Below are 26,429 nucleotides of genomic sequence, written 5' to 3'. Positions count from 1 at the left end.
CTCAGCTCTGCCCCAGTGTGCTTGTTGCATCTCAGCTGAAAATTTTTCCTCAGAGGACATTCTGCAACATCGGTTTGGTACGGAGCCCTCCTGTCTCCCCTGTCCCGCTGGGGGAGCACCCTGATGGCAAGAGGGAAGGTCTCTTCTCACAAGGCATCGCTGCCCCACAGCCAGCCCTGCTGGAGGATGGGTAGCCCAGGCCCCAGGGCACGAGCTCCAGGCTGGGCCCTGGGTGGTGACAATGGCAGGGACGTCCCAGCACTAGGGAGCCAAAAGTGTCTTGCAAGGGGGACCTCTTGGGCTGGCAGTGTGGTGCAGGAGATGTCAGGGCATGAGTGGCCGGCTGAAGCAGGTAAATGATTAATGCTGGAGAAAACCACTCTGGCATCCTGCCTGTCACTTGTCGATAGGAAAGGTTGACATTAGGAGAGGAATTTTTACATCTCACCTTCTGCTCCCTCCTGTGCCTCCCCCACAGGGGCAGAGGGCTGGTATAACAAGCCAGCCCCAAGACATGCACGCACCCAGCTCCAAACCAGCCTCCCGTGCCTCTTGCTGAGCACGTTCTCCTCCAGCCCAGCTGGTTTTGCTTCCAGCCTGCTCCGTCTGTGCACATTAAAGCTTTTTCTAGGTCTGAACTGCTTTTGGCAAGCCAGACTCCTGTTGGCCTATTCCTCTCCCCAGCACCCTCCCCATCCCTTGCTTTCCACCCCCCCACCCCATCCCCCGTCTCGCCTCCCTTCTCCCCCTCCCCGGTCGAAACACTGCCAGGGACATGGCAAATCAGAAAGAAGCCTGCGGGGCAAATCGGTACAAATGAGACCAAGCAAGAGGTGGGGAGGGACAGCGGGGGGGGGGGGGGGGGGGGGGGGGAATGACTCCTGGGTTTGTGCTTCTGTTCCCGAGTTTGATGTTTTCTACAAACAGCCCTGTAAATGCTCAGAAGCAGCTTTTGAAGTCGCTCGCCCCCCCACATTGATGGGGCTTTGGGACACTGTGTCCCAGCTGGCGAAGATACCCTTATCCCACTCTTTCACAGCCTATCTGCAGTTTCCAGGCCCTGGATCAGAGCAGGGCCCCAGCTGAGACACTAAAGACCAAGGTGGGAACGGAGCCGAGCTGTAAGTCTTGACATTTTCATTTGTTTCTGGACTGAAAGAGGTGGGCAGGGGGGAGAAATGAGCTTGGAGCGTAAGCAAGCTCGAAAGCTGCCCTGACCTAGGGTTTCATGGCAGGTCAGAGAAAGGGTGACCTTGGGGAACGGAAACCTGCTGAGGATCTGGAAGCAGGGGGGAACTTCCCTGGAGTTAAAAGGTGCTTCCTCACATCGATTTTATACTCTCGCAAAAAAAAGCCAAGCCATCCCATTGAGACTGGAGATGCCCGAAACTCCAAGCTGGGACTGTCGGACGACTGTGCTGCAGCTGTGCATTCACCCAGGCGGACTGGAGCAGGGAGACAGGGCGCGGGAGCAGCAAGCCGGTGGGGCTGCCTGGTGTCACCGGCCCTGCAGCTAGAAAAGGGGTTTGTGCAAACTGCAGAAATGGGAAGGATTGCAGGACAAGAAACCGTTCAGCACATGGATTAGATCATTTCAAAGTGATGCTCTTTGATCCAACTTGCCGATACCATTGCAAGTATTCTAGCTGCCTTTTAGTAAATGTGTTTGGCACCAAGGAGGTCATATGGGGCCTTTCTGCTTGGATTGCTTTCCTAATGACATGTCCAATTGCCTTTACTGGGAATTTGCTCACGCGAGTCTTTTACAATAGAAAGTTTGTGGAGGATTTCAGAGCATTTCCCCAGTACCGTGTGGTGTGTTACAGAGGTCTGACTTTTCTTCAGACTGAAAAATGAAGCAAGGGATCATAAATAACCTGGGTGTACAGAGCCATATATTAATTTTATGTGCTGTTTTCCAAAGACCATATTTACCTCTCTATATCCATATACTTTATCCTGAATAATCAAAAAGGCGAGTGGTTTTCTTCAGATTGGAGACATGAAAAATAATTGTAACTGTGAAAAAAAAAAGGAGGGAAAGGATGAAATTTAGAATACAGGCTTAATATTATCCGTAATTTTTTCCTCTAAATCCTTCTTAGTGGAAGCAAAAAGTAAACTGAGCTGCTGAATTGTTGCAGGAAGTTAGTTATTGAAATGGTTAATGGTATCTACTAGAAATCTACTTTCTTTCTTTATAGTAGACAATGCATGTTTACATTAATTTAGACAATTAAGTCATTAGGTGATATAATGAGGAACATTTCACAGCAATCAGAGCATTTTGGGGCCCTGCAAAAAGGGTAATGAAATCAGATCAGTAAATCACAAATGTGTATTGCAGTAGCGGCAAACCCAGGGACACCACTGGGCTGTGACACGGGAGATGTTTAGGCTTTTTGTGCAGTACCTTTCTGCATGGATGCTCTGGGTCGCCTCTTGCTTCATCTCAGACCTGCTCTCTTGCCTCCGCCACCCCCCCCCCCACCCCGCCTTTTGTCATGGTGCAGTTTGTCCGCCGGCATCTCTCAGATTTTGGTTTCCCAGCATGAAATTCCAGGGCAAGCGTTTATGAATGTTGCCCCCGCTTTCCCCATCAGGGTTTTCTGACCCTTTCCTGGAAACTTTCAGACATTTCAGCACCCTGTCTGAACCTGCATTTTGGTAGGTACCAGTTTTGAAGAGGAGGGAGGCAGAATATCACCTCCTTTCCATGGACTTTCTGTGTGAGCAACTCAAGGATTCGGTCCCAGCCTGTAGACCTGGCCCATAGTGTGGCTGTTGCATTCGGGACTCCCAACAGATCATCTGGCCCGGCACTCACCACGGTGCTGCGGGTGTCCTGTAGACTCCAGAGCTGACAGGCGGTACACAGATTCTCTGGGACTCGCAGAAACGCAGCTTCATGGCCATTTCTGTGCTGTTCTCACAGCATCACAGCACAGAACAGGTTAATGAGCTGCCTTACCCACCTTTACGCCACGGCTAATAACATCCCAGAATGTAAAGGCACGGTGGCTTTTCCCCAGGCCATTGTTACTCTTCCTGGTCATTACATGACCAGTACAGATCTTACTGGGTTATTTAATGGCTAAGTGATGCCTTCTCTCTTATGTGCCTGTTCGGCGTCTTAGCTCCAGCCTCTAGTTAAAGTCTTTTACTCTGGTCCCTGCGCTGGAGCCTGCACCCCGTGATGGCACTGAGGCATGAGCAGTAGCGGTGGTTACAGTGATGGAGACTCAGGGCAAGCTGTTCTCGCGTCTTTTGGCCTGTAAGAGAGGAAGGAACTGGAAACAGAGAACAGGTTGGACTGACTGGAGCAGAGGCAGCATCACTAAGGGAGTCACTTTGATCTGCATTTGCATACATATATATATATATATATATATATATGTATATATCTCTCAAAAAATAGGAACAAGCTGAAGAGGCTTCTGCTGCCTCCAGGTGACCAAATGGCCTGCAGCTTCGCAAATGTTCCTGCTTCAGACAAAGTACATGTTTGGGGGAAATCTTGCAAATTGCCTGTGAATAGCAGTGCCACTTCATGTGCTTGGGTATTCCCAGCTGGCAAGTTTTCTTCCAAGACTGTGTTCCCTTGCACTGCCCTGTTCTCTACCAATAGCTGTTATTTTCAGAGCGTGTTATCTCCCAGGAAAAATATTAGTTGCTCTTCAGTAGAACAATATTTTTCAGGCCTCTCTGCTCCTGGACCAGAGTCAGGGTAACCTCCATGATCGTATGCCCGAGAGAGGTCATGTTTTTGGCTGATTCCTTTCTTACACCTTAGATAAAGTCAGTCACAACCATTTCTGCTCATCTGCAAATTTCCTTTCTGTTCATACAGCTCTTTTAAATAGCAGCAAACCATAGTCTTGTTTTGTTTTTTTTAGTCATAGTTTTGGGCATTTTTTAATCTAGCAGATGTAGTTCCTCATGCTCACCTACGTTGCAAGTGAATGGGGGAGAGAAAAGCAGCAGAGGATCCTAATTGGGAGCATTTTGAAATGAATTTTGCAATGAATTGGATTTTATGGGATACGTTCTCCAAAATACAGCTGACCCTGCCCTTGCTGGCAGCACCAGTGCTGTGGTCTGTACTGTATGTGCTGCAGAGGAAATGGAGCATTGTGTCCCCCCCCCCCCCCCCCCCCGCCCCCCAGTTTAGTTTATCAGCTTTTATCTTAAATATACCCAGTCCTTTGTAGACAGCAATTCTTCAGTTGCTGGTTAGATTCATGCAGTGGAAAATAATTCTTTGTTGGGATTTAAACTTTTCCCTCACTGCATGGATCCTAAAAATCACTGCCCAGAGGGAGCATGTGGGAGCTGGTAAGCACGAGGCAGAGAAGGCCTGGGAGAGATGAGTCCACACACAGTCACGGGTGCATGCCCTCCCTGACGCAAAATGGTGGCACCCACTGAGGTCCACAGATTTACACTTGCTAAGGGATCCTGCCTGGCTGTGCAAAATCCAGCTTCCAAAGCAAGTTAACAACACAGAGAAGAACATGTGGCTGTTTTGAAAGCATGGCTTAACTTTGCCAATGTTGAGGCTGCAAGCGCAGCATTTTATATCATGTTAATATGATAAGAGCATTGAAGCAGACTTGGTTCTCTAATGGTAGTTAAAAATCACTGACTTACCTTGGCCAAGTTTTGGCTAAAAAGAGACCTGCCCTCTAATTTAGGGGAGAGAGAGATCTTTATGGGTTTGCCCTGCAAAGAAAGGGGAAAGCCAATTTCCCATCCAAAAAGAAAGAGTACATCCTGTTTGTGGTTTGATTGGGGGCAGCTTGTTCCTGAAGGCAGGGAACAAGCTCATTTTGTCAAGCTGTGTCCCATGAGATCTTCAGTCAGCTGCTCTCCCCTCCTCTGCCTCAGTTTCCCAGCCCACAGGTGGGTCCATCAAGAGGGAGGTAGTGAACTCAATATGTTGGCTATTGTGGGGGTGTGTCCTGAGAGTTGCATTAAGGAAAGCTCTTTTGCTGTGCAGCAGAGATCCCAATGATGGGCTGGGCACATCCAAGGTGAGTGGCCCTCTGCCTTAGGGCAGGCCATCAGGGCTGCTGGAGGAAGGAGTGCATAGCAGGAAGAGATAGCTGTGGGCATGGCTCTCCTCCCACCATTTCTGTTCTTGAGGACCTGCCTGCCTTGAGTTACTTCTCTCCTGCTGCTTACACAATGGACTCGGCCCCAGGGCAGATCTGGGAATGTTATCCCAGGAACAGCAGTCTGGTTTTGTAAGAGCTAGGAAGAAACCAGCCTAGGGCCCTTGGATGCAGGAGCCTTCCCTTCCTCCTGCTGGAAACCAGGTTGAGTATGAGCTGTGCTTGAAGCCGTCCTCTCCGGACAGACCCCAGCAGAGACCCCAGACACGAGGACTCCAAAAAGGCTCCTTTCCAGCCAGATCCAACATCCTGCTATCTTCCCTAGCATTCCCCCACGAGGGAGTTGCTGCTGTCACTAACAGGGTCCTGCCTGGGAGAGGCTCAGTCACCTACGCTGTCAGGCTGAAGCCCCTAGGGATGTTAATTCATCACAGAAAGTCCCTAGATGGTCAGCTCTGTGATACTAGCAGATCAACTCTCCTGGTGTGCCTGGCCCAAACCCAAACTCAGTTGAGATGTGCAGATTACTCAGTGGTCCTTGCATGGACCTGGTGGCTCCTGACACAACATACCCTGTGACACAAGGCTGTTCAGACCCATATTACAGAATCACAGATTGGTTGAGGTTGGAAGGGACCTCTGGAGATCATCTAGTCCAATCCACCTGCTCAAGCAGGGTCACCTAGAGCACATTGCTCAGGATCCTGTCCAGATAGCTTTCAAATATCTCCAAGGATGGAGACTCCACAACCTCTCTGGGCAACGTGTTCCAGTGCTCTGTTACCCTCACAGCAAAGTTTTTCCTTCTGTTCAGCTGGAATTTCCTGTATTAGAGTTTGTGCCCATTGTCTCTCATCCTGTCACTGGGCACCACTGAAAAGAGTCTGGCCCCATCCTCTTTACATCCTCCCTACAGATACTTAGACACATTGATAAGATCCCCCCTTCAGTCTTTTCTTTTCCAGGCTAGAGTCCCAGCTCTCTCAGCCCTTCCTCATGTGATAGATGCTCTAGTCCCTTAATCATCTTAGTAGTCCTTTTCTGGACTCACTACAGTAACTCCATACCTCTCTTATACTGGCGAGCCCAGAACTGGACACAGTACTCCAGATGTGGCCTCACCAGGGCTGAGGGGAAGGATCTCATCCCTCAACCTGTTGGCATCAGGGAGATCGAGGTGGGGAAATGGGTCCAGTTAACGGCCCTGCACCAAGTCCTTCTCCTCATGCAGAAGGCAGGGAAGGAGTGATTTCCAAGGCACATGATTGAGTTAGCAGCCTATGACCATAAAGTCTGAGTTCCCGGGGAAAGTCCAGGTCTAGAGAAACATACTGATTCATTGCACAAGTATATGGGACCAGATAGAATGCATGCTGGCGTGGTTTGGGAGCTGGACGATGTCACTGTGAGGCCGCTCTATCACCTTTGAAATGTTGTGGAAGTTCCTCATGACTGGGAAAAGGCAAATATCACAGCCATCCTCAAGAAGGGCAAGGAGGAGGACCAGGGTGGACAGCCTCACCTCAGTCTCTGGGAGGGCTGTGAAGCAAATCCTCCTCAAAATCATTTCCAGCCCAATGAATGACAAGAAGGTGACTAGGAACAACCAGTATGTATTTACCAGTGGCAGGTCATGCCTGACCAACATGATTGCATTCTACAATGAGGTGACTGGCTGTGTGGATAAGGCGAGATCAGTGGATGTTGTTTACTGTGACATTAGTAAGGCCTTCGCCATGGTCACTTGTGGTACCCTTATAGCCAAACTGGAGACATATGGGCAAGTGTACTGTAAGGCAGGTGGAAAATTGGCTGGACTGTCAGACTCAGAGGGCTGTGCTCAACAATAAAAGTGCAGCTTGTGGCCTGTTACTATTGGAACTGATACTGAGACCAGTACTGTTTAATATCTTTATAAATGAGCTGGGATGGAATGCACCCTCAGCAAGATCATGAAGGATAAGAAATTGGGGGCAGCAATGGATGTGCTAGAGGGCAAGGCTGCTATTCAGAGGAACCTGAAAGAGCTGGCAGTAACCCCACAGAGTTCAACAAAGAAAGTGCAAAGTCTTGCCTCTGGGATGGATTAACCCCATGCAACAAGACAGGTTAGGGGCCAACCGCCTGAAAATCAGCTTTGCAGAAAAGGAACTGAAGGTGCTAGTGCACAACAGTTTGAACATGAGGCAGCAGTGTGTCCTTGCAGGGAAGGAAGCCGACTGCATCCTGGGCTGTTTTTGCAGAAGTGCAGCCAGCAGGTGCAGGGAAGGGAACATTCCCCTCTACTCAGCACTTGAGAGGCCACAACTGGAGAACTGGGTCCAGGTTTGGGCTCCTCACTTCAATAAAAGCATGGACGTACTAGAGAGAGTCCAGCAGCTTGTTCAGCCACTTGGAAGGAGAGAACCTATGCTTCATGGGCAGATGCAGGGCAGAATTGCCTTGTGAGGGACAGCACTCAGAGCAGCTTAGTCATCTGGCTGAGATCCTGCAGTCTTACAGACCTTCTTCTCCTTGCTGAAAAGAGGGAGCGTGGGTCCTATGGGGAGTGAATGGTGTAACAGGTTTCGTAATGTGCCTTGATAGAGGGACTGTGGGAATGAGCACTGAGCAGAGAGACTCATGGTGCTCTGTTCAGACTGTTTGTGTGCTGCTGAACATCGGAGGTGATGGGCTTGGGAGATGGGTAGGAAGGGGCTTACGAAAATGAAACAACAATCCCCAAGGGTTTTGCCAGGTGTTGGATGGCTCAGCTCAGCCCCAGAAAATCTGAGAGGGCATCTCCCGGGGCAAGTGGCTGCAGAAAGTGGGACACCATCCTGGGGTTGTCAGAACTGCTATCAAGCCAACAAGAGAAGAAACACACTTGCAGAGAAAAAAACCTAAGAGGTCATAGAAACTGGAAGAAGTTCTGGAAAATTTTCAGGAGCAGCATAACATGTCCAGCATGAAGGTGACTACATCAAGCACCTTTCCAGCCCCCTGGGAACAGGGAAGGTAACATTGTAGTGTCCTTTTGACAGGCAGGAATCCTGTACATCATAGTTTATCACTTCACAAACTTTACCATAAGAGAGAGCTGGTACATACCTTCCTATTTTAGCTATATGCATTTCTCAAGTTCCACACGCCATCCTCCTTGAAATGTTCTTCCTCTACCTCCACTCACCATGACAGTGTTGGGCACCCTCTCCTCTGAGCATCTTTGAGTGTCAGCCACACTGCTGACACTTATGGCTTGCACACAGCCATTTTCCCCTCTACCCAACTGCACATTTTCATTTGGATACTGTTGTTGTCTTCATACCTCTGGAGGTCTGTTTACCATCAAGCCACTGACTTCACAGCTAGGAGCTTGTGGTCTGTTGGAGCTCCATTAGCAAGTAGAAATGGAGGTGGAGGAAGAAGGAGGAAACTCCTGTACTGGAGTGTAGAGCCCAGGTACAAACTTGTGCAGGCTGTTGATAAAATGTGGAGAGACAGTCTTACACCTCTTCTCAAGGACTTACCTCTCCCCTGAATGGCTGCAGCAGGAAAGGCTGTGGGAGGAAGTTCTTTTGCTGTGGAGGTCCTTTGCATCTGTGGACAGTGGCATGGAAGGTGTCGCAGCCTGAGCTCATCTCTCGAGTCTGTGAGTCTTGTTGTGTGTGTCATAGGTGGAGGGCAGAAGACAATGACCCCAATCCACTGTCATTTACTTGAACACTTGCCACCATGTGTGCTTTTCATAGGATGCTGTGGTTGCCCTGGAGAGTCTTCAGGCTAATTGAGATTCAGGGGCAGAAAGCTGCGTTGGGGGGATGGATGCTGGAAGCAGAGGAGCTCAGGATGTGTCAGAGACATAGAGATGCTTCTTGAACAAGTGCACAAAGGAGAGGAGAAGACTTCCAGACCTCCAGAAATTGTAGGTTTGTGTGTGTGAAGATGCTGTGGCTCTGACACACAGCAGGGAGTAAGTTCACCATCTGTCCTGAGGGACACTCCAAGGCTGGGAAAGCAATTCCAGAGAGCCCACTCTTCCAAAGGTAGCAGCTCTTACTGAAATGGAACCACTTCATAGCTGGGTTGGTGTTTGGTAGAGACAACAGGCTGGCTTTGGATTTGCAAACGGCCCTCACCAAAAGCTGTCTGTAGAGGGAACTTGAGCTTTCTAAACCAGAAACTCCAGATCACCCTAAATGCTGGAAAACTAAAGGCTTGGAATCCAAATGCTGTCAGGCTTTTAGATAACTGGGTTTGGACATTTTACCTGAAAAACAGATCCAGATTTGGCTGCATAAAGCTGACAACGAAATCTCTTTAGAGATTGATGTTTTTTCTGTGAAACAAAGTGGTCCATTCCTCACCTGAAGTAAAGCACCCTGGGCTAATGTCTGTGTGAAGGTAGCCACTGCTCCAGGGGATGGCAGATCAGGTTGGACAGGCCCAAGAAGCACTTAGAGGTCACCCCTCCATGAGCTCCTGAGACATGTTTCTGACTTTGGCTTGTCTTGGAAGAGAATCTCTTGGTTTAGTGACCCTGCACGTGTCTGACTGCATCAACAGACTAGGTCAGCCGTTCTTGAGCTCAGCATGCAACTGGTGATGAAGGATCCTCTAAGCAGTGGAGCAATGATGAGCTATGTGACATATGTCACAGCCCCTCACACAAAAAGATCATGGCAGATGGGCAAACATGGAAGGACTGGCAGTCTGGGGTACATGGGAAATCCCAGGCCTTTCTGAAGACATGCTGTAGCCCAGGAAGATAAGAGCTTTTGGTATAACAATCGAGACCAACACAAAGTAAAGCACATCTGAAGATGAGAATAATTTTGAAGCTGCTGCTGTAGGGAGCCCCAAAAAGAGAAGTAGCAGGATCATCTCACAAAGCCATTTTATGGAACACAAGTGCAGTTTAACATTCAGTGCCCATACAGGGCCAGTTCCAGGGAGATGTAGAACTCCCGGTATCCCCGTCAGGCTTCCCTCCTCTTCATGGATGCCTGCTGCTTCACAATGGCCAATTGCCTTCATCCCAGCCTCCGATAAATGCTTAAAAGTTCAAATCACACAACTAGAGGCTATGAAAACAAAGAGGGGCCAATATCCACTAATAGCCAAGTAGCCCCTGTGGCAAAAGCACATAGCATAGGGAAAGTGGTTTGTATTGATCACTGGCTCCCCCGCTGCCATTCACTCCCCTCCCTGCAATGCCTGTCTGGCTGCTCCAGCATCAGCAGTGGCAAAAAAGAGATAAAATTTGTAGAAAGCACCAAAATGGGAGATGCCAGGTAATGGTAAGAAATGGGATGACTGTGGGGTTAGATCAGGGTAAGTGTGACATCCCACAGAACCATCATTCTCTCCCTTCTTGCCACTGTACCATCCTGGCTGACATGGTCGTTTAAGCAGTGAGCTTCCTGATACAGCAAATGCTGTCTACCGTAGCAACACAGGGGCCGCACAAGTCATGAAGGAGGCTTGGCATGACACTGAGCCCCAAGACAGCATGAGCAATTTGGAAAGCCAAGAAGGGACCAGTTGAGTGGAGACAGATGAAGGGAAGAATTGTTGCTCCAGTTAGTGCTGGATGTGCAGGGGCACCACAGATTAATTCCCACCTGTACAGGGTATGACCAGCTCATGGGAGACCATGGTAGCCTACAGCTACAGGATAGGAAGTTGAGTCCTGCACCATTGACTAGAAAAGAGCTGAAGTCCCTTTCCCAGCCCCTTCTTCCATGTCACATTCCATGATCAACTGGGAATGGTTGAGGGCAGCCAATTTCCATGGGATAGCTACAGCTCCCTAGCAGCCTACACACAGCCTTTAAGGACTTTGAGAATGATAGCAAAGAAGGGGGGACATCAGGCTGAGAGATGGAGATCTTTGCCCTAGCCAGAGGAGCTCTTGAGGGTGTGCAAAAGCAGACATCAGGGCAGGTTTGCAGTGGTAAGGCTTCTTCAATGGACACTTCCTCTGTAGAAGAACTTTGTTTGAACCAGTCTCCTCCACTTCAGCAGAGTCTTTTTGTCTCTCCTTCCTCTAAGCAATTCAGAGCCAGCCCCACCAGCACTGCCCGGGCCACCAGCACCTGAGGAGGCTGGCCTGGCAGAGTGGGACATAAAACATTTCATGGCTGGCTGCAAGGCCCTGCAATCTAAAGGCTTTATTGTGCCTTTGTAAACACCACGACAGATTTGCAACAGGATTGCCTGCAGCAAAGCAGGCCAAACGAAAAGCCCAGCTGAGCCAGTCTCCTGCTGGAAGCAAAAGCATATGTGCACAGGTACACGTATGAATGGGGGGCAGGTGGAGAGGGAGGGAAGGCTGCAGTGCTAGTTTGTAGTGATATAGCATTCTTCAAAACTGCTTTCCAGGAGGAGAGACATCCCAGCGTAAAAAGCCTCCCTGGAAGCAGGTAACAGGTAGCTTCCCCAGCATATCACTCCTCCTCCTCTCCTTTGGCTGTGTGCTTTGGCTGGCATAGTAGCGAAAGCTGTCTTGGGCAGACATCTGACCCGTGTTAACCTGTGGCCTGCTGCTGGTAGAGTATGTGTGGTAGAGATCCAGGGCAAGTATTTAATCACCAAAGAGACAGCAGAACTGATGCAGGAAAAATGCCATCTCATAGTTCTGGTGAAGTATCACAGTGCTGGGATCAGTCCCCTCCTCAAGTCATAGCTAGTGATAAGCCCTGGACAGGACCTGGTGGGCCAGGTTCAGCCCATGTTAGCCAGGGAGAGTTGTCATTCAGCATCACACACCTGGTGTGTCCTATTTCCCAGGGATGGGCATCTCTTCAGAGCTTACACTTGGGTCTGGTCCCAGCTTCTGTCAGGCTCCAGGGGCTCCTGTGAGAGGGGCACTGTGGTTTCATGGCAACAGGCATGGGCTGCAGAGCACCATACTAGCCTTTATCAGCCCTCAAGGCCAGGGCAGAGCATAGGCAAGGGAACAATGACACCGCAGCCAAAAGGGGCTTGCACAGGAAATCCTGTGGTTTCCACTTGCCTGAGTTTCTCTTTTCACCTTTATTACTATTTTTCACAGCAGAAGTCAACATTGTTCATAGAATTTTTGGATGCCAATTAAAACAAAAAAAAAACCACATTTGTTTTTTTTTTAGGAGCCCCTGTCCCCTCTGCTTGGCAGGTCTCCTGCCGACGAGCAGTGTCCCTCTGCAGCTCCTGCCTCCTGCTCTCACGGTCACCTCACTGGTGGGCCATGTCCCCCTGCACCATGCACACCCACCCTGAGGCGCTGCCTGGGAGTGCAGAGGGACAACCCAGCAAGAGACCTTGCATCCGAGCAGTAAAGCGGTCTTCATTCTGGAATAACCAAAATTGTGAACAGCAGGCCTTTTGGCTCAGTTAGATTTTGGTTCACATGTTTTGGGGTTTTTTTTTCCTGTATAAATGCAATAACCAATGGCCAAGATTAACTAACCAGTCTTTCCAGTACCCATGCAAGAATCATCCTGTTTTACAGATGGGGAAACTGAGATACAGGGCAGTGCGTGTAAGAGGCTGTTGTTGGGACAGGAACATGGATGGATCTCCAGCATCCCATTCACTGACGTCTGCTGTCTCTTTTTAAAGCCTATGGGTCCATGAAGACATATGTACCAGAAGAGTTCGCATTGCTAGGAAAGTGTAAGACTTCATTACTGCCCAAAAAACGTCTCAAGAGATGAGTATGGCAATTAGTGAGCTGCCCAGGGTCTCCAGGGAAGGGGGATTTTGTACAGGCAGATAAAGTGGAGGGAATCCCTGTGCAGGTCACTTAGAAGCAGGAAGACCTCCTTCCCCAGTGATCAGAGATGTGCAGGAGCACCGCCAGGGGCTGGGCAGAGCCACCAGAAAGCATCCCCCTCCCCCCTTACCCCAGCCTCAGCCCCCATCTCCAAAAGGCTGTTGCAGAGTGGGAAGAGATTGAAAGAAGGTGGAAGAGGTCTGGAAGGTCTTGCCCCCACATTAGCCTTCAGCCTGGAAAGGAGATGACTAAGCATGGGGTCTGATAGCCACGAACCCCCACGTGGCTGGGGGGTGGACTGGGATCAAGTGGTCACTGCTCCAGCTGAAGAGCTAGGGGACAGAAACAAGCCCAGGAAGCTGAAGGAAGAAGCTCTCTGCATGATGTGTCAGGGAACTCCCTGCTGCAGAACATTTTGAGTGCTGAACATTTCCGCAGCTTCAGGAGAAGACTACACAAATTCGTGGAGGGGCGGTCCACTGAGATATACTGCATACAGAGACACCACATCTGGAAAACTGGTAAATGGTGAATAGCTGCAGGTTTAGGAAAATTGTGACACAATACCATCTCTGCTTGCCCTACATCATAGGCATCTGCTTTTGTCTACTATTAGAGGCACGAGCTAGATGGACTTTGATGTAATCATATGGAACTCATGTTGGGGCCCTGGGATTTTTAAAGCACTTGAGCACTATGGACTGTAGATCTTTCTTTCTTGTGCATCTCTCCCTTCTTCATTCTCTTTGTCTCTCCCTTTCTTTCTTCTCCTCTTCCTGTTCCACTCCCTCCATCTGACTGTGCCCCCCTTCTCTCTTCCCTGCAGTCCTAGTGGAGAGTGCAGGGATGCTGTAATTCCCAGGCACAGGTGCAAAGTCCCTGCTGTGTGCCTGCCCCCCAGGCACGGCCCCGTAACGCCTCATCTGACAGCCCAGTGGAAATAATGTGTTATGGCAGAGAGAGATTCAGCAGACCAAGAAGATCTGCTGGTGCGGGAACTGCTCGGAAACCAGGAGCCGCAACGCCTGTCTCCCAGCTCTGTGGGGCCTGATCCAGTTCTGAGGACTCCTCCACTCCCCCTGAGCCTTCCTGCCCCCTCCCTTGGCTCATACTGTGGGCACTTTCTCACTCTTTGCCCTTATTTTTCACTGCCTCTTTCCTCTGCTCCTCCCTTGCCATTTCTCTCTGCTACATTACGGAGGTGGAAGTGGCAACCAAGCAGAACAAGGACGTTCAGCTCAGCCTCTGCTGAGCAAACCCCTTGTCCCCTTAGGAGATGGTTCCGTGCTGTCCCCCGCACCGATGAGCAGAGGAGGGCAAGGGCTTTCACAGCAGCATTGAAGGAGGAGAATCAGGTGTGCAGAAATGGAACAACCAGTTCCAGTCTTCCAGCAAAGATTTAATCTGCCTCTGGCATATAAACAGTAAATGTTTGTTCAACTGACCTGCAAATACACTGCATGCATCCCAGCAGGGCTGAGGAGCCCAGCTCCCCACTCATCTGATCCTTCACTTCTTACCCTCAAACAGGACAGACCTATGTGGAGATGGGCAAGGCAGCCAGGTAGAGCTGAATCCAGGAGACCACCCACAAGTCTGCTTTGGGGGCCCCAGCCTCAGCGGTTTAAATTAGGGAGTGGTGCTGGAGAGGGAGAGCAGAACATGGCCCAGTGCTTTGACTTTTCAGAGGTGTCCCATCCTGCAGACCCACTGCCTAAATCCCTTCTGCTCCCCTGAATATCCCAGTGTGTAGACAGAGATATCTCATGGCTCACAGGTGTGACGCATGCACATGGTGTCTGAAGTTTCAAAGACAAGCGTGTCACTCTGGAGTCTCTCCACTGCCAAACCATTGCTTGCTGTGATGAACTTGCAGGCAGGATGAGGCCCTGAGCTCTGTCTCTGGTGCTTCAAGCTCAGATGAGAAAAGATCAGCTTTTGCTGCTGCAGTTGGCATCTGCACCCTTGGAGCTCCCCTTAAAATCTCAACCCTTCTACAGATAGGTGTTGAAGCAGAGGGAAACAGGTCAGTTACAAGGGCACTTTTTTGACCATTTTCTGCAAGACCAGATCTTAATGGCAGAAACAGCTTCCAACTTGACTGGTCTGTGGGCATCCAGAGCGCTGGGCCTCCAAAACCCTGTTTCCAGCTCAGTCTTCTGTTCAGGCTCTAGCAAAGCATAAAGAGTGACATACCTCTGGCTTCAGGCTACAGGGAGTCCCTATGCCTGCTTCCAGTCAGCCAAAGAGCCCCTGCTCCAGCCTGCTACCCTAGTCCAACCTGAAGCCCAGCGAGGCAGCAGAGATGGGTGATGGGTGCTACAGGGCCAGAAGCCCAGCTCACATGAGACACCAGGAAAGATGGGGTATGTTTTATTCACTGTCTCCATCACAGACAGGAGATGCTCTCTCCCATTTGACAAAAACATCAGGAAGAAAGTGGAAAGGGTAAAATCAGGTAATGCCCTCCCCTTGTTATGCCAGTGGTCTCAACATGCTATGAGGAGCAGGAGGAAAGTGATGCAACTTGTTCATGGTTATGAGGAAAGCCAGTAGCAGAGCCTGGAGGAGAAGGCAGGGAGCCTGTGTTGTGCTGTGTGAAAGCATCCTTCACCCCAAGGAAAGCAGGACCCCCCTACATAACCATAGCAGTTTGGGGCTGCTGGGACTGTCCGCAGGACCACCACTGGCACAGAGTGCCCATGACTTTGGGTTACAGCAGGAAAAAAAGTGCTTACCTAGAGTAAGATGCTTGGTCTCAGGAAAGGCAGTGTGGGTCAGTGTTTTGAGCAGATATTCTCCATAGACTTTGAGAGATGTTCCAGGGCTGAGAGGAACTGTCTGTAGCAGCAAGGCAACTCAACTCAGGGAGATGGAAAGGATCACAGAGTCTGCACATCCACCTGCCTCCTCGTGTGAGTGCTGGTGCCATGTGAACCCCTTCCTTACCTATTCCTGCCCTGCTCCCAGCACTGCCCCGCTGTGCCTTTTGTCCTCCCAGGAACTACACTGCTTATCCCCCACTGTCCAACTGGAAAGTGCTTAGACAGCCACTGTAAAAGGGGCCATGTGCAGAGGATGCCTGTTAATGTGATGGAGTGACTCACCATCTGGCCCTGGGACTCCACAACCTTGAAACAGCCTTCTTTTGCTGAAACGTCACACTAGGCTACAGGCTGGATGCAGTCTGGTCTGGTGAGGGAATACTGTCCATTAAAACTGCCATTGGTTCCCACACCAACTGCCTAAATGTGGCTGCAGTCAGCTCTGGTCCTTGCTGCCTGCAGGACCTGCCCTGCATGTGGTCCTTCTTTGCCCTCCTGGGCTCATACAAGGTCCTTCCCAATGCCCCATTCCCATCCCTCCCCTGATCTGGTTTGACAGTGTAACTTGGTCTCTCTGTTTGACAGCGTAACTGGTGGCTTTGTGCCAGTGGGAAACAATTGCTGTGGATTACTAATCCCTTGCATCCCCTTTCTTGGGACAAGCAAGGGAGAGAGACCCAGGAGCAGCCTCAACCTGGAGCCTCAGTTGGGCTGGATTCAGCATCAGCCAAAGTCACAGTGTCCCATACCATGCAGAAAGACTGAGCTTTTTCTCTTCCAGTCCTGCAAAACTTGTCTCCTTCTCCCTGAAGAGAGGACCTGGATTGCCAGCAAAGAAAAGTAGAGCAGATTGTTTCTCCTAATGGCTCTGGCTGCCCATGTTTGTGGCAAAAGCAGGAGCGACCAGGAGATGCTGCTTTCTCTTGTTCCTCCATTCCCGGGCTGTCCCTTTCCCTCAGCAGAGCTGTCTTGACAGCATCGTGCCTGATTTACTGCCAGGCAGACTTCATGGCCTGCTGGCTCCTAAAGGCCGTGGCTCCTGTCGGGAGAGCTCTGCCCTGGGATCTGCCAGATGAGCCTGCAGTGGGGGCTGTGGGAAGGATTTGGCCCTGAGATATGAACCCAGTCCATGCCAGAATGAGTCCTTCACTTCACTGCCTTCCCCAGAAGAAATGCAAGTTTTTGTTCTAATCAGGGGAAGAGCCCTGTAAGTCCACACATCCCCCAGGGGGAAGCTGATATCTTGAGAGGTGGCAACAGACCATTTGGAGATGTGTGTTTTGGTACCATGATGCCCTATGATTTCGGGAGTTTGCTTCTTGGCCATCTGTTGAGGAGCTTGATTTCCTAAATATGGTGTCTCTGGTATCTCTGCAAATCCAACTCCACTGAGATACAGCAGGCCCATGTGCCCGCCCCCTCCCCTGCCCATGTTCCCAGGGCAGACAGCAGTGCCTCGCCAGGCCGGGTGGGGAGACAGGCTGCAGGACTAGTCAGCTGGCTCTGCAAGCAGCGTAACACAATCCAGCAGCCCCTGGTGTGCAGGGCCCGGGAGCTGGGAGAGATGGAAGTGAGGAAGCATAAAAGGGTCAGCCGTGCGTTGGCAGGGGGGCATGCAAGCAGGCTGTAAGAGGCTGACACTTCCCAGCCATTTCAATCTAGCTGAAGAAACCTATGATCAGGGAGGTTTGTTTTAGTCTTGATTGGCTTTCCAGGCCAGATTATCCCAGTTCTCTGTCCTGGCACAAAGAAGGGGAAACACAGCATGGGACCTACTGAAGAAGCCAGGGGCAGGGAGGACTGCAATGGACAGCTGCAATGTCAAGTTAAGGTCAGTCTGACTGCAGCCTCCCCCGGCAAGTCTGTCCATCAGACCTTCCCCTCTGAGCCACAACTGCACATTCGTGTATGGACCCAGTAGGAGCACTGGGGCTGCCAGCATGCAGCCTGAATCCTCCCCATGACTCTGCTCTCTGACTCTTGCAGCCAGTAATGATGCTAAGCCACAGGCTCACTAGGTTTAGCCCCCTCCATCACCACTGTCAGCAGAGAGATGTGACATCTCCAGCCATTCACATGGGCAATAAAACACCAAAAACATGCCTCTGTCTGAGGTCTCTGCATTTAAGTCAGTTCTGCAACAGTTTTTGCAAATGAGCTTGGGAACATGTCTCAGTCCAGACAGCTCCAGCCCCAACAGGGGACAGCAGCCCTGGCGTTTTGAAGGCCAATAGGATGAGCAAGCTCCCCACTGCAGGGCAGGGAGCACTTTCTAGTGTAGACTGCTTGGCAATTGAGTTGGCAACTTGTACCATCCAGTTTGGTTTTCTATTTCCTGGTGGGGTAGACTGCCTTTTCAGACCCTCAGAGGGATGTAGATGGGCCCATAGAGCCCCTTCCTTCAGCCTGGACTGGCAAGCTAGGTAGTGATGCTGCTGAACCTGGGGATATGGCAAAGGCCCATGCCCAGCACAACACACTGGGTTGCAGGTGGATTTCTCTTCCTGTTCTCTGTCATCGGCACTGAAATTGTTAGGCCAGACAGCCTCCCCTGGCATTGCTGGAACTGCCCCAGGTTGATTTCGTGATATGTGGGAAGTTTGGCTGGGTGTTTCAATGTCAGCTTGAGGTAGTTTAGCCTCAACGCCTTAAATAGCGCTTGTTTTCCTTTTTCACTGGGGTTGTTTTGCCAGAATACGATTAATTATGGAGACAGTGTTTATAGGTACAGCTACAGCTCAGAGTACATATTAACCTCTGGTGAGTAGGGAAGGGTTTGGGCAAAAATGTCATCCCTGGATTCAGTTTTAGTCCCCCACAACAGCATGCAGGGGAGCTCCATACTGAGGTCCCAAGCAATGCTACTCCCTGGACACATGAGGTACCCATGGAAGAGAGCCACCTCCCTTGGGAAAAGATCAGCCACAACTCACCATCTTGTGGTGTTGTCCTTGTTCTAGGGTGCACAGTGATTCCTGGTGAGGTTGCAACATTCACCTCTGGAGCCGAGCACACAACATTCCCCTTCAATCCCACTGAGAGCAATCTCCAGCCACCCACCACCATGTCCAAGGATGATGTGGGCTGCAAGCTGACCTCAGCATACAAGCACAAGGAGAGGAAGCCAAAAAAGCCCCACTACATCCCAAGGCCATGGGGAAAGCCATACAACTACAAATGTTTCCAGTGTCCCTTCACCTGCATGGAGAAGTCCCACCTCTACAACCACATGAAATACAGCCTGTGCAAGAATTCACTCTCTCTCCTCATTGAGTCAGACTGGCCCTACAAGAAGGGGAATCTGCTTCACCCTGAGCTGCGCCTCCTGCACACAACAGAGGCCTCATGCCTCCGTGGAAGGCGGGATGAGCAGGAGACCTGCGACTCATCAGCTGTGTCAGGAGCATCAGTGAGCACCAAGCAAGCCTCCAGCAGAGACAGCCCTGAGGACAAGCCAACACCAGGGGTTGAGATCCTGCCTGCTGAAGGGGCTGGTGAAGAAAGCAGCCAGTTCCAAGAGGAGGAGGAGGATGTTGCTGGCCTGTTGAGGGAGATGGATGCAGGGGAGAAGGAGGAGAAAACTGAAGAGGCAGTTTGCCATGGTGACCCAGCTGAACCAGAAGTGAACACTTTGGTCTTCGGTTTCAAGAACAAGAGAGACAAGCCTTGCAAAGAGGTGGAGCCTGACTTCATCATCACGGATGTCTTCTCCCTCAAGAACCATGTCATGAAGAGCAGGGAAATGACTTCACCAGACCTAGAAGCCAAGCCAAAGCATTGCAAAGTGCCAAAGAAATGCCTGGCCAGCAGTGGGATCCTCATGGAGCAGTGGAAGCTGGTGACAAATGGGCAAAGAAGGAACACCCCCGAGGTCTCTCCACCTTGTACTGAAGGCAACATCATCCCTTGCTACCCCCCTCCAGCCTACAGTGACTACCATGAACCTCAGGGCCTCAACCTCTCACTGCTGGGTATTAACTATCCATTGAACCCCAATTTCTTCTCCTACCTAAGCCCCACCATGGCCAACAGTGCTACAGCTCACCCCCACTTGGCTCAGCTGCCCTTTCTGGCCTCCACAGCCCAGCTGATGCACCCACATGCCTCCCACTTCCAGCCCCTCCAGAGCCCTGAGCGCTCAGCTTTCCTCCCCCGCTTCTACTACCCCTTGCTCTTCGAGCATACCTTTGGCACCACCGAAAACAAGATGTCCACCAGCAAGCCAGAGGCCCAGCAGCCAGTAGGCTCTGTCATGCCCACGCCTACCCAAGCCAAAACCTCCAGTGAACCAACAAAACCAGGGCTGCTGAAGGTACCTGTTCTGAAAACAAGCTTTCCTTGGTCAAAAGGTGTGCGAGAGGAGCCAGCCTCTGAACTCAGCCACAATGCCATGCTGGGGCAGGGAGGAGAGGAGAAATGGCTGTCCCAAGAGAAGGAAAGCATCCCAGCTTTAGGTCTCAACAACCTACGCAAAATGCCAGCTACTGACATCTACCAAAATCTGATGGGGATCAAAGATGGCACTTTTCCCCCCAGCAGCATCCAGAAGGCTGAGTTACCAATGGTGACCTGTCTGGAGACCACCAGCCCTCCAGGCAACTCCCTGAAGAGAAAGTTGCCTGCCAATGGACTGGATTTGCTGGGATCGGAAACACTGATCCCTGGAAAACTCAGCTACCAGACCAGGTAAGGTCTCTGATCTATCTGCCTCTTTTCACATCTGGCTTTCCCTAAACATCATTTTCTTACCCTGTCATACCCTTGATTCATCCCTTGCCTCTAAACCATTCCCCAGCTCCCCACATAATGTAGAAATGGCAGGTTACACTTACTGGTTTCTAGATGCTTCTAGGGTCCCTTTAGGAGCACCAAGAAGAGAGCTAAGCTCTGCCTCCTGCAGAACATGGGCAGAACGTGGCACCACTGTCATGACAGCATGGGCAGGGCTCACTCCCTGGCAGAGCCTCGGCAGATGAGGCTCAAAGAGACAAGCGCAGTCCAGGCTGGTGGTCCATACCCCCAAACACTTAGCACCAACCAGAATAGGGCTTTCTGCTGGCTGGGAACAAAGAGCAAGAGTTCTCTTGGGCCTTGGTTTTCCCTGAGGTAGCTGGAAACTTCCTTGTTGGCCTGGCCAATAATGTATATTGAAAAAACTGGAGTCAGGCAGCTCTTCCCAAGTGGAGATGGACTCCGAGGTACATCAGTTCCCATGGGCTCCTTGCCCCTGGGCAGACCCAAACTCTTGCCACTGCCCTTCAGGAAATGGGAGTTTGACCTGCATCATGTACCTGGGTCTGGGCCAGAACCTGAGCCCCTCACAGCTTATTCATCCCACATTCAGGCAACACTGCGCTGACTTTAATGACTCACAGATCCCTTGCAACCAAAGGCCTCTGGCAAACAGAGGTCCTAGTGTGCTAGGAGGAGTCCAGTGTCCAGTGTTGTCCCTTCCTTGCTGTAGCCATGTCCTGATACCTGCCTCACCCTCACCTCACAGTGTGAATAGCCTTCAGGTGTCCAAGCACTTGGCCTGGGCCTGTATCACCACTTGCTGTGCCTCAGTTTCTCCCTCTTTATACAGAGCAAAAAGTGATGCAGTGTTTGTGTGGTGTGGTCCTGCTCTCCCCAGGCATTGGGGAATCTCCTCTTGTGCCCCAAAAATCCCACCGTTCCTAGAAGAATCATTACCTATTTTTAAAAATATTCATTTGCATTCCTTTGATTTGCCTTCTGGTTTCAAAGCCCAGAGGGAGGGTCAGATTTCCAAATATCTCCTTTTACCTGGGGCTAGAAATGCATACAGCTCTCTCTAACAAAATTTCAGTCCGTCCCCCCCCGACCCGATCATGCAAGTCCAGCTGTAGCTCTAAGAAAGATGTCATGGTAAAAAACATAGCCTTCAGCACCTGGAGAAGCTTTCTCTGGAGAAGCTCTCCATGTTCTTCTATTCACCTCCCCCTTCCCTGCTCTCAGGCTAGCTGGCCTCTCTGACTGGGCCTTCAAGCCTATAGGATGGTCATTTACATCAAAACAGTTGTCTATCTGTCCCCCAGCCCTGCCAGGAGAAAGAGGAACTAGGTTTGGCCAGCTGAGGAGGGATCACTCACCAGCACCATCCTCCAAAGCCAGACCGGTATTTTCCTTTGTTGGGGGGAGTCACAAAACGGCCTGGGTTGGGGTCTTCTCTTTATGCAGCCATCTACCTCCTGGTAGAACAAAGCCACGAGCAGGTCCAGCTGGAGCTGTGGATGCTCACACGAAAGTCTTTCTTGAGAAGACCTCACACAGGGTAGCAGACAGTAGAGGAACCCTGGATGAATCAGGAAATGCTGGTCCTGGACATATGTCCAAGGATCTTGCTTTGGCTTTCTCTATTGATTGTATCCCTTTCTTCTGTGCAGTGGTTCAAGGGCCAACCCCAGCCACCTCCACCAGGCCCTGGACCATTGGCACATGGATGTCCTTGCAGGCCAGCCTGAGGAGGCAGAGAAGACCAATGGCTCTGAAGTTCTGCCCACTGCAGGTGCTGCCTCTGACCATGGCCTCTGTAAGAAGAGCAGAGCACAAGAGACTTCTGCCACCACAATGGACCCTGAGCCCACGACCATGCTTACTGGGGACCTGTCCAAAACTTTAGAGGAGTACCAAGAGGTGGAGAAGAAACTGTCTGACTTGGCAAAGGAGGACACCCCTGGGCAAAAAGAGCTGAGGGAGCAGCTGGTCAAAATCCGAAGGGAGCTCTATCATATCCACCAAGCACTGGAGAAATCCACCAAACCCCATGAGGGGCCCTTGGACCTCTCGGTAAAGAGATCCTCTGAAAGCGTGGAGAAGGTCCAACAGGCCAAGAAAGAACCCTGCAATATAAGCCTAGGAAGTGAGAAGATCCACAGCAAAGATCAAGAGGTCCTCAACAAATATACAGAAACTGGAGAAGCTGGAGAAGGGGAAGGGCTGGCAAACTGTCTCCTCGAGGCCGAAAACAAAACCATCGACCTTCTGATCAAGATGAGCCGGTCAGAGAGCCTCCGGGCATCTTCCTCTGAGGCCCATCTAGGAACTGTGATCAAAGCTGAAGTTTTGCCTCTCAACATGCCGCTGGAGCTCCGGCACGTGATGGAGCCTTATTACAGCCGTACCACCAAGTGCGAGGCAGACTCCAGTGTCCTGCTCTGCTCAGATGGCAGATCCAACACCACCCAGGGCCCTCAGCTCCCAGCCACCGAGGATGGGCCCCTAAGGTGCCGGGCCATGCAGTGTTCGCTGTCCTGCAGCCTTCCCGGTGAGACAGACACAGTGTGTATCCACAGCCCTTTGCATGCAGACCCGTAAGTCCACCATACTCAAAAGCTCCTGGATGTCACTAATCATCTCATGCACAACCTTCCCAGTCTATGCCCCCCTTCCCCACAGATGAAAGCTTAACCACTGTATGAATCTGAGGCCACGTCACACTGTGCTCCACCTAACTTCTTGTGACTGACTCCACGTGTAAGAAACCAGTTCCCCTCTTGCGTCTTTCTTCACTGCCAAGAACAGCACTCCTGGTTTGTGCATACTCAACAAGCTCAGCTCACTGAAGTCACTGGAAGGCAAGTAAAGAAAACTGTTAAAAGCACAAAGCTTTCAGCAGAAGGCTCAGCCAACACCCCCCCCCCCTCCCCCAGCAGCATCTTCTCATTGGAGACACTCAGGGACTTTTGCAACCCAGCTCCCATGACTTGCAGACAGAGGAGAAACCGCAAACGGAGTATCTGAAAGGCCAAGGCCTGTATCCAGCTATGGTGGTGCTCATACAGACTGTGGCTGTCAGCTTGTACAGAGCAAAGCCAGAGACCCTGTGACAGCTTCAGGGTCACAGCAGAGGACTGGTTGCCCCTATGGACTGACTCAGAGGCCAAGCAGTTTCCACACTGTGGAGACAGGAGCATCCTCCCAGCCATACAGACAAGATTACATGGGAGCCTCCTTGCCTCAGATCACAGCTCCACACCTGGGTGCTGAGCCTCCCTGGAAAAGGGGCCTGCCACATGTGGAGACTGCTGGGCTGTGGGGACATGTTCTTGCCCACTGTTCTAGTGTCCAGCTATTTCTTTTGCCTTTACACAGAAACAATCTTCCCTCCCTCTGCCCCCACAGACTCTCCCCATGCACGTTCCTCGTGAACGCCTGTATCCCTGCAGAATGCCACTTCCTTGAGCTCCTGCAACTAGTCCTAATCCTCCAGATGATGATAAAATGGGACAGCAAAATAGGTGAAACAATGCTGCAGCAAACGGCACTGTTTGAGGGGCAAATAAACTAACAATGACTGGAAAGGGACTTTGGGTTATGAAGCTACCCGGCCTGTCCCAAGCTGGCCTACCTGGAATAATGCTGAACAGCCATTCCTCAGCCAGAGAAGATGGCAAAATGAACAGCTGGGGAGCTAGCCACCCAGGGAAGTGCCTGCTGGCTTCCCTCTGTTGGGTGTGCATTGGCCTTCCTGAAAGACCACCTTCTTCCCATGCTTGCTGTGTGCTCTTGCCTCTGTTGGGCAGTCTGGTACCTACTGCTGGGCAGTTGCACCTCCCTGTATCCTACCATCTGGCTGAGCATTATCTGATTTGACTCAGGAAGTCCCCATGCTTGGGCCAGGATTTCTTGGACTTCTTCCTGCTGTGGCAGGAATAATGTGCTCTCCTCAACACAGAAAAGCCAAGTACACTTTCCTATCCTATCTACACTCTCCATTCAAGAGATGGTGGGGTTTTCTGTTAGTGCCAAGGGCCTCCATTGATTCAGCCTGCTCAGCTTGTTCTTTGCACTGAGGAAAAAAAAAAGGGGGGGGGGGGATAAAGAGGTCAAGAAACGAAGCCACAAATAAGGAACCTAGACAGCAGAGCAAGGGAGCTTTAGACACTAGCTCTTCTCTGGGCACAAAGTGGACATTGCTACTACAAGTGAATGAAGAAGGCAGGCCCCTACCTGAGACCTGGGAATCCCAGGTAGTTTGATGGACCTGGGCAACAGGAAGAGTTAAATCTTCTTGCCTGATTGCTCTCTGGACAAAACTTCCACCTCATCACAGAGGTTTATTGCTTGCTCAAAAACTTTGTTCAGGGCACATAGTCCTATGGAGTTATTGGTCTCTACTCTCTGGAGAAGCAAGTGCAGTGGTGGAAGAAGGGGGGGAGGTATTCAAAAGGGGAGACACTCTGCTCAACACCATGTCCCTTAGAAGGGTGTCAGGGAAGAATTAGCTCCAGAGGCTCCTGATAGGCCATGGCCTGTTGCTTCTCAACATGGCCCTTGTCCCACTAGGCTATTGAAGCTAATGAAACCCCACTAGCACAAGCCCCCAAGGTTGGGTGCAGAGTGCTCAGTCCTGGAGCCCAGAGGAGGTGAGGTTGGTCTTTTCTTTCTGAGTCTGAAGAGTGCTGTGGTCTTTGCATGCTATAACATCATCAGCACAGCAGCCTTCTCCAAACCAAGCACCTTGTTCACATTAACCACTTCCAGCAGTTCATCGGTCCTTCTCCAGCTTCTTCTATCACCCTGTGCACCTCTGGCACAGGCACTTCCACACCAGCTTCCCTGTGCATTTCTTCCCTCTTTACACCAGGACTCACTTTGCCCAAAGCAGAATAGGGCACACAGAGACAACTAGGAAGCTGGAGCTCCGTTATTCCTGTGACATCCTTCCCTGTCCACCTCGCTTTTTCCTTCTCTGAGGAACATCCAGACCCCTGGGTCCCTCCATCCATCCTAGTGTACAACCTCTTCCCACTTCCAAGCACCGCTTTGTTTTTCCTAGCAGACCCCTGGCTGAACTTGGGCACCTGGGAGGTGCTAGACACCAGAGAGGTAGTTGGACTCTGTAGTTGGACTTTAGCAGGAGATCAGTGGACCTAAGCTTCAGGCTCAGATCACCAGATAATACTGCCTTTCATGCCTTTATCTGATGTATTTCTTGAACACAGGTAGCCACTCCCTTCCCAGCCCCTCAATTCATCCTGCCCCCCCAAACTGGGATGCAGCCACTGCTCACTAACGTCCAGGGAACTGAGGGCCTCTCCTGCGAGGTAGTGCCCAGGGATGCAAGTGGAGCAGGTGCCAGCAGTCTTCACTATGTTGCTTACAGAGGGCCAACGGAGAAAGTGATGAGGGCGGGGGGGGGGGGGGGGCCGTCCAGTGGGAGGTAGAGGCCAATCACAGTATTTATTGTTCACAGTTTTACGAATGTACAAAACAAAACAAAACCATTAAACAGAAGACTTCTGAACAGGAGTTGCTGTTGCCTGCTTTATTTGCATCTCGAGCATATGTCCAGGTGCTCCAGGCCAGTGCTAAGCCTTGCTGCTGAGCAACCATTTGGCAAGGTGTCCTTTGGAAGGGTAGGCATCTCCTTTGAACAACCAGAGCTGGGAACAAGTCCCCTCCATCAGCCATTCCAAGCATGTTTTCCTTTCCATGGTACTCTACGCACTCTGGCCAGACTTCCCAACAGCCCTTCTTGATAGATCTCCACTACAGAGATATTTCCTTCTAGGTTTTCACAGGTGCAGAGTTAGCCACCAGTGCGATGCGGCCAGATTTTGACACTGGGTGCACATGGTGATTATTTATGTGTATGTTTTTTGACTGCTTTCTTCTGCAGGATCAGCACTGGGACCCTACCCCCTTGGCCTTTGGTGGGAAGAGGAGCAGTTCACTATGTTTAAAGAGAGGGTAATGAGGTCCTAATTCCTATAGGACAGTTCCCAGCAC

At 50.8% G+C, this 26,429-nt stretch overlaps 1 protein-coding gene across 1 annotated transcript; it reads left to right on the top strand.

The window, feature by feature from the left end:
- Positions 1 to 913: 913 nt before the first annotated feature.
- On the top strand, positions 914 to 25,949 carry PRR35 (proline rich 35). Its single transcript, XM_026100432.2, has 3 exons — positions 914 to 1,121; positions 18,638 to 20,363; positions 22,082 to 25,949. The coding sequence occupies exons 2-3, from the start codon at positions 18,742 to 18,744 to the stop codon at positions 23,010 to 23,012; spliced, it is 2,553 nt and encodes an 850-aa protein (XP_025956217.2). The 5' UTR covers positions 914 to 1,121; positions 18,638 to 18,741; the 3' UTR covers positions 23,013 to 25,949.
- Positions 25,950 to 26,429: the final 480 nt, after the last annotated feature.

The sequence above is a fragment of the Dromaius novaehollandiae genome, chromosome 14 (assembly GCF_036370855.1).
Source record: "Dromaius novaehollandiae isolate bDroNov1 chromosome 14, bDroNov1.hap1, whole genome shotgun sequence".
NCBI lineage: Eukaryota > Metazoa > Chordata > Aves > Casuariiformes > Dromaiidae > Dromaius > Dromaius novaehollandiae.
Note: the sequence above shows the minus strand (reverse complement) of the source record. Positions and strands in the feature narration are given on the sequence as shown.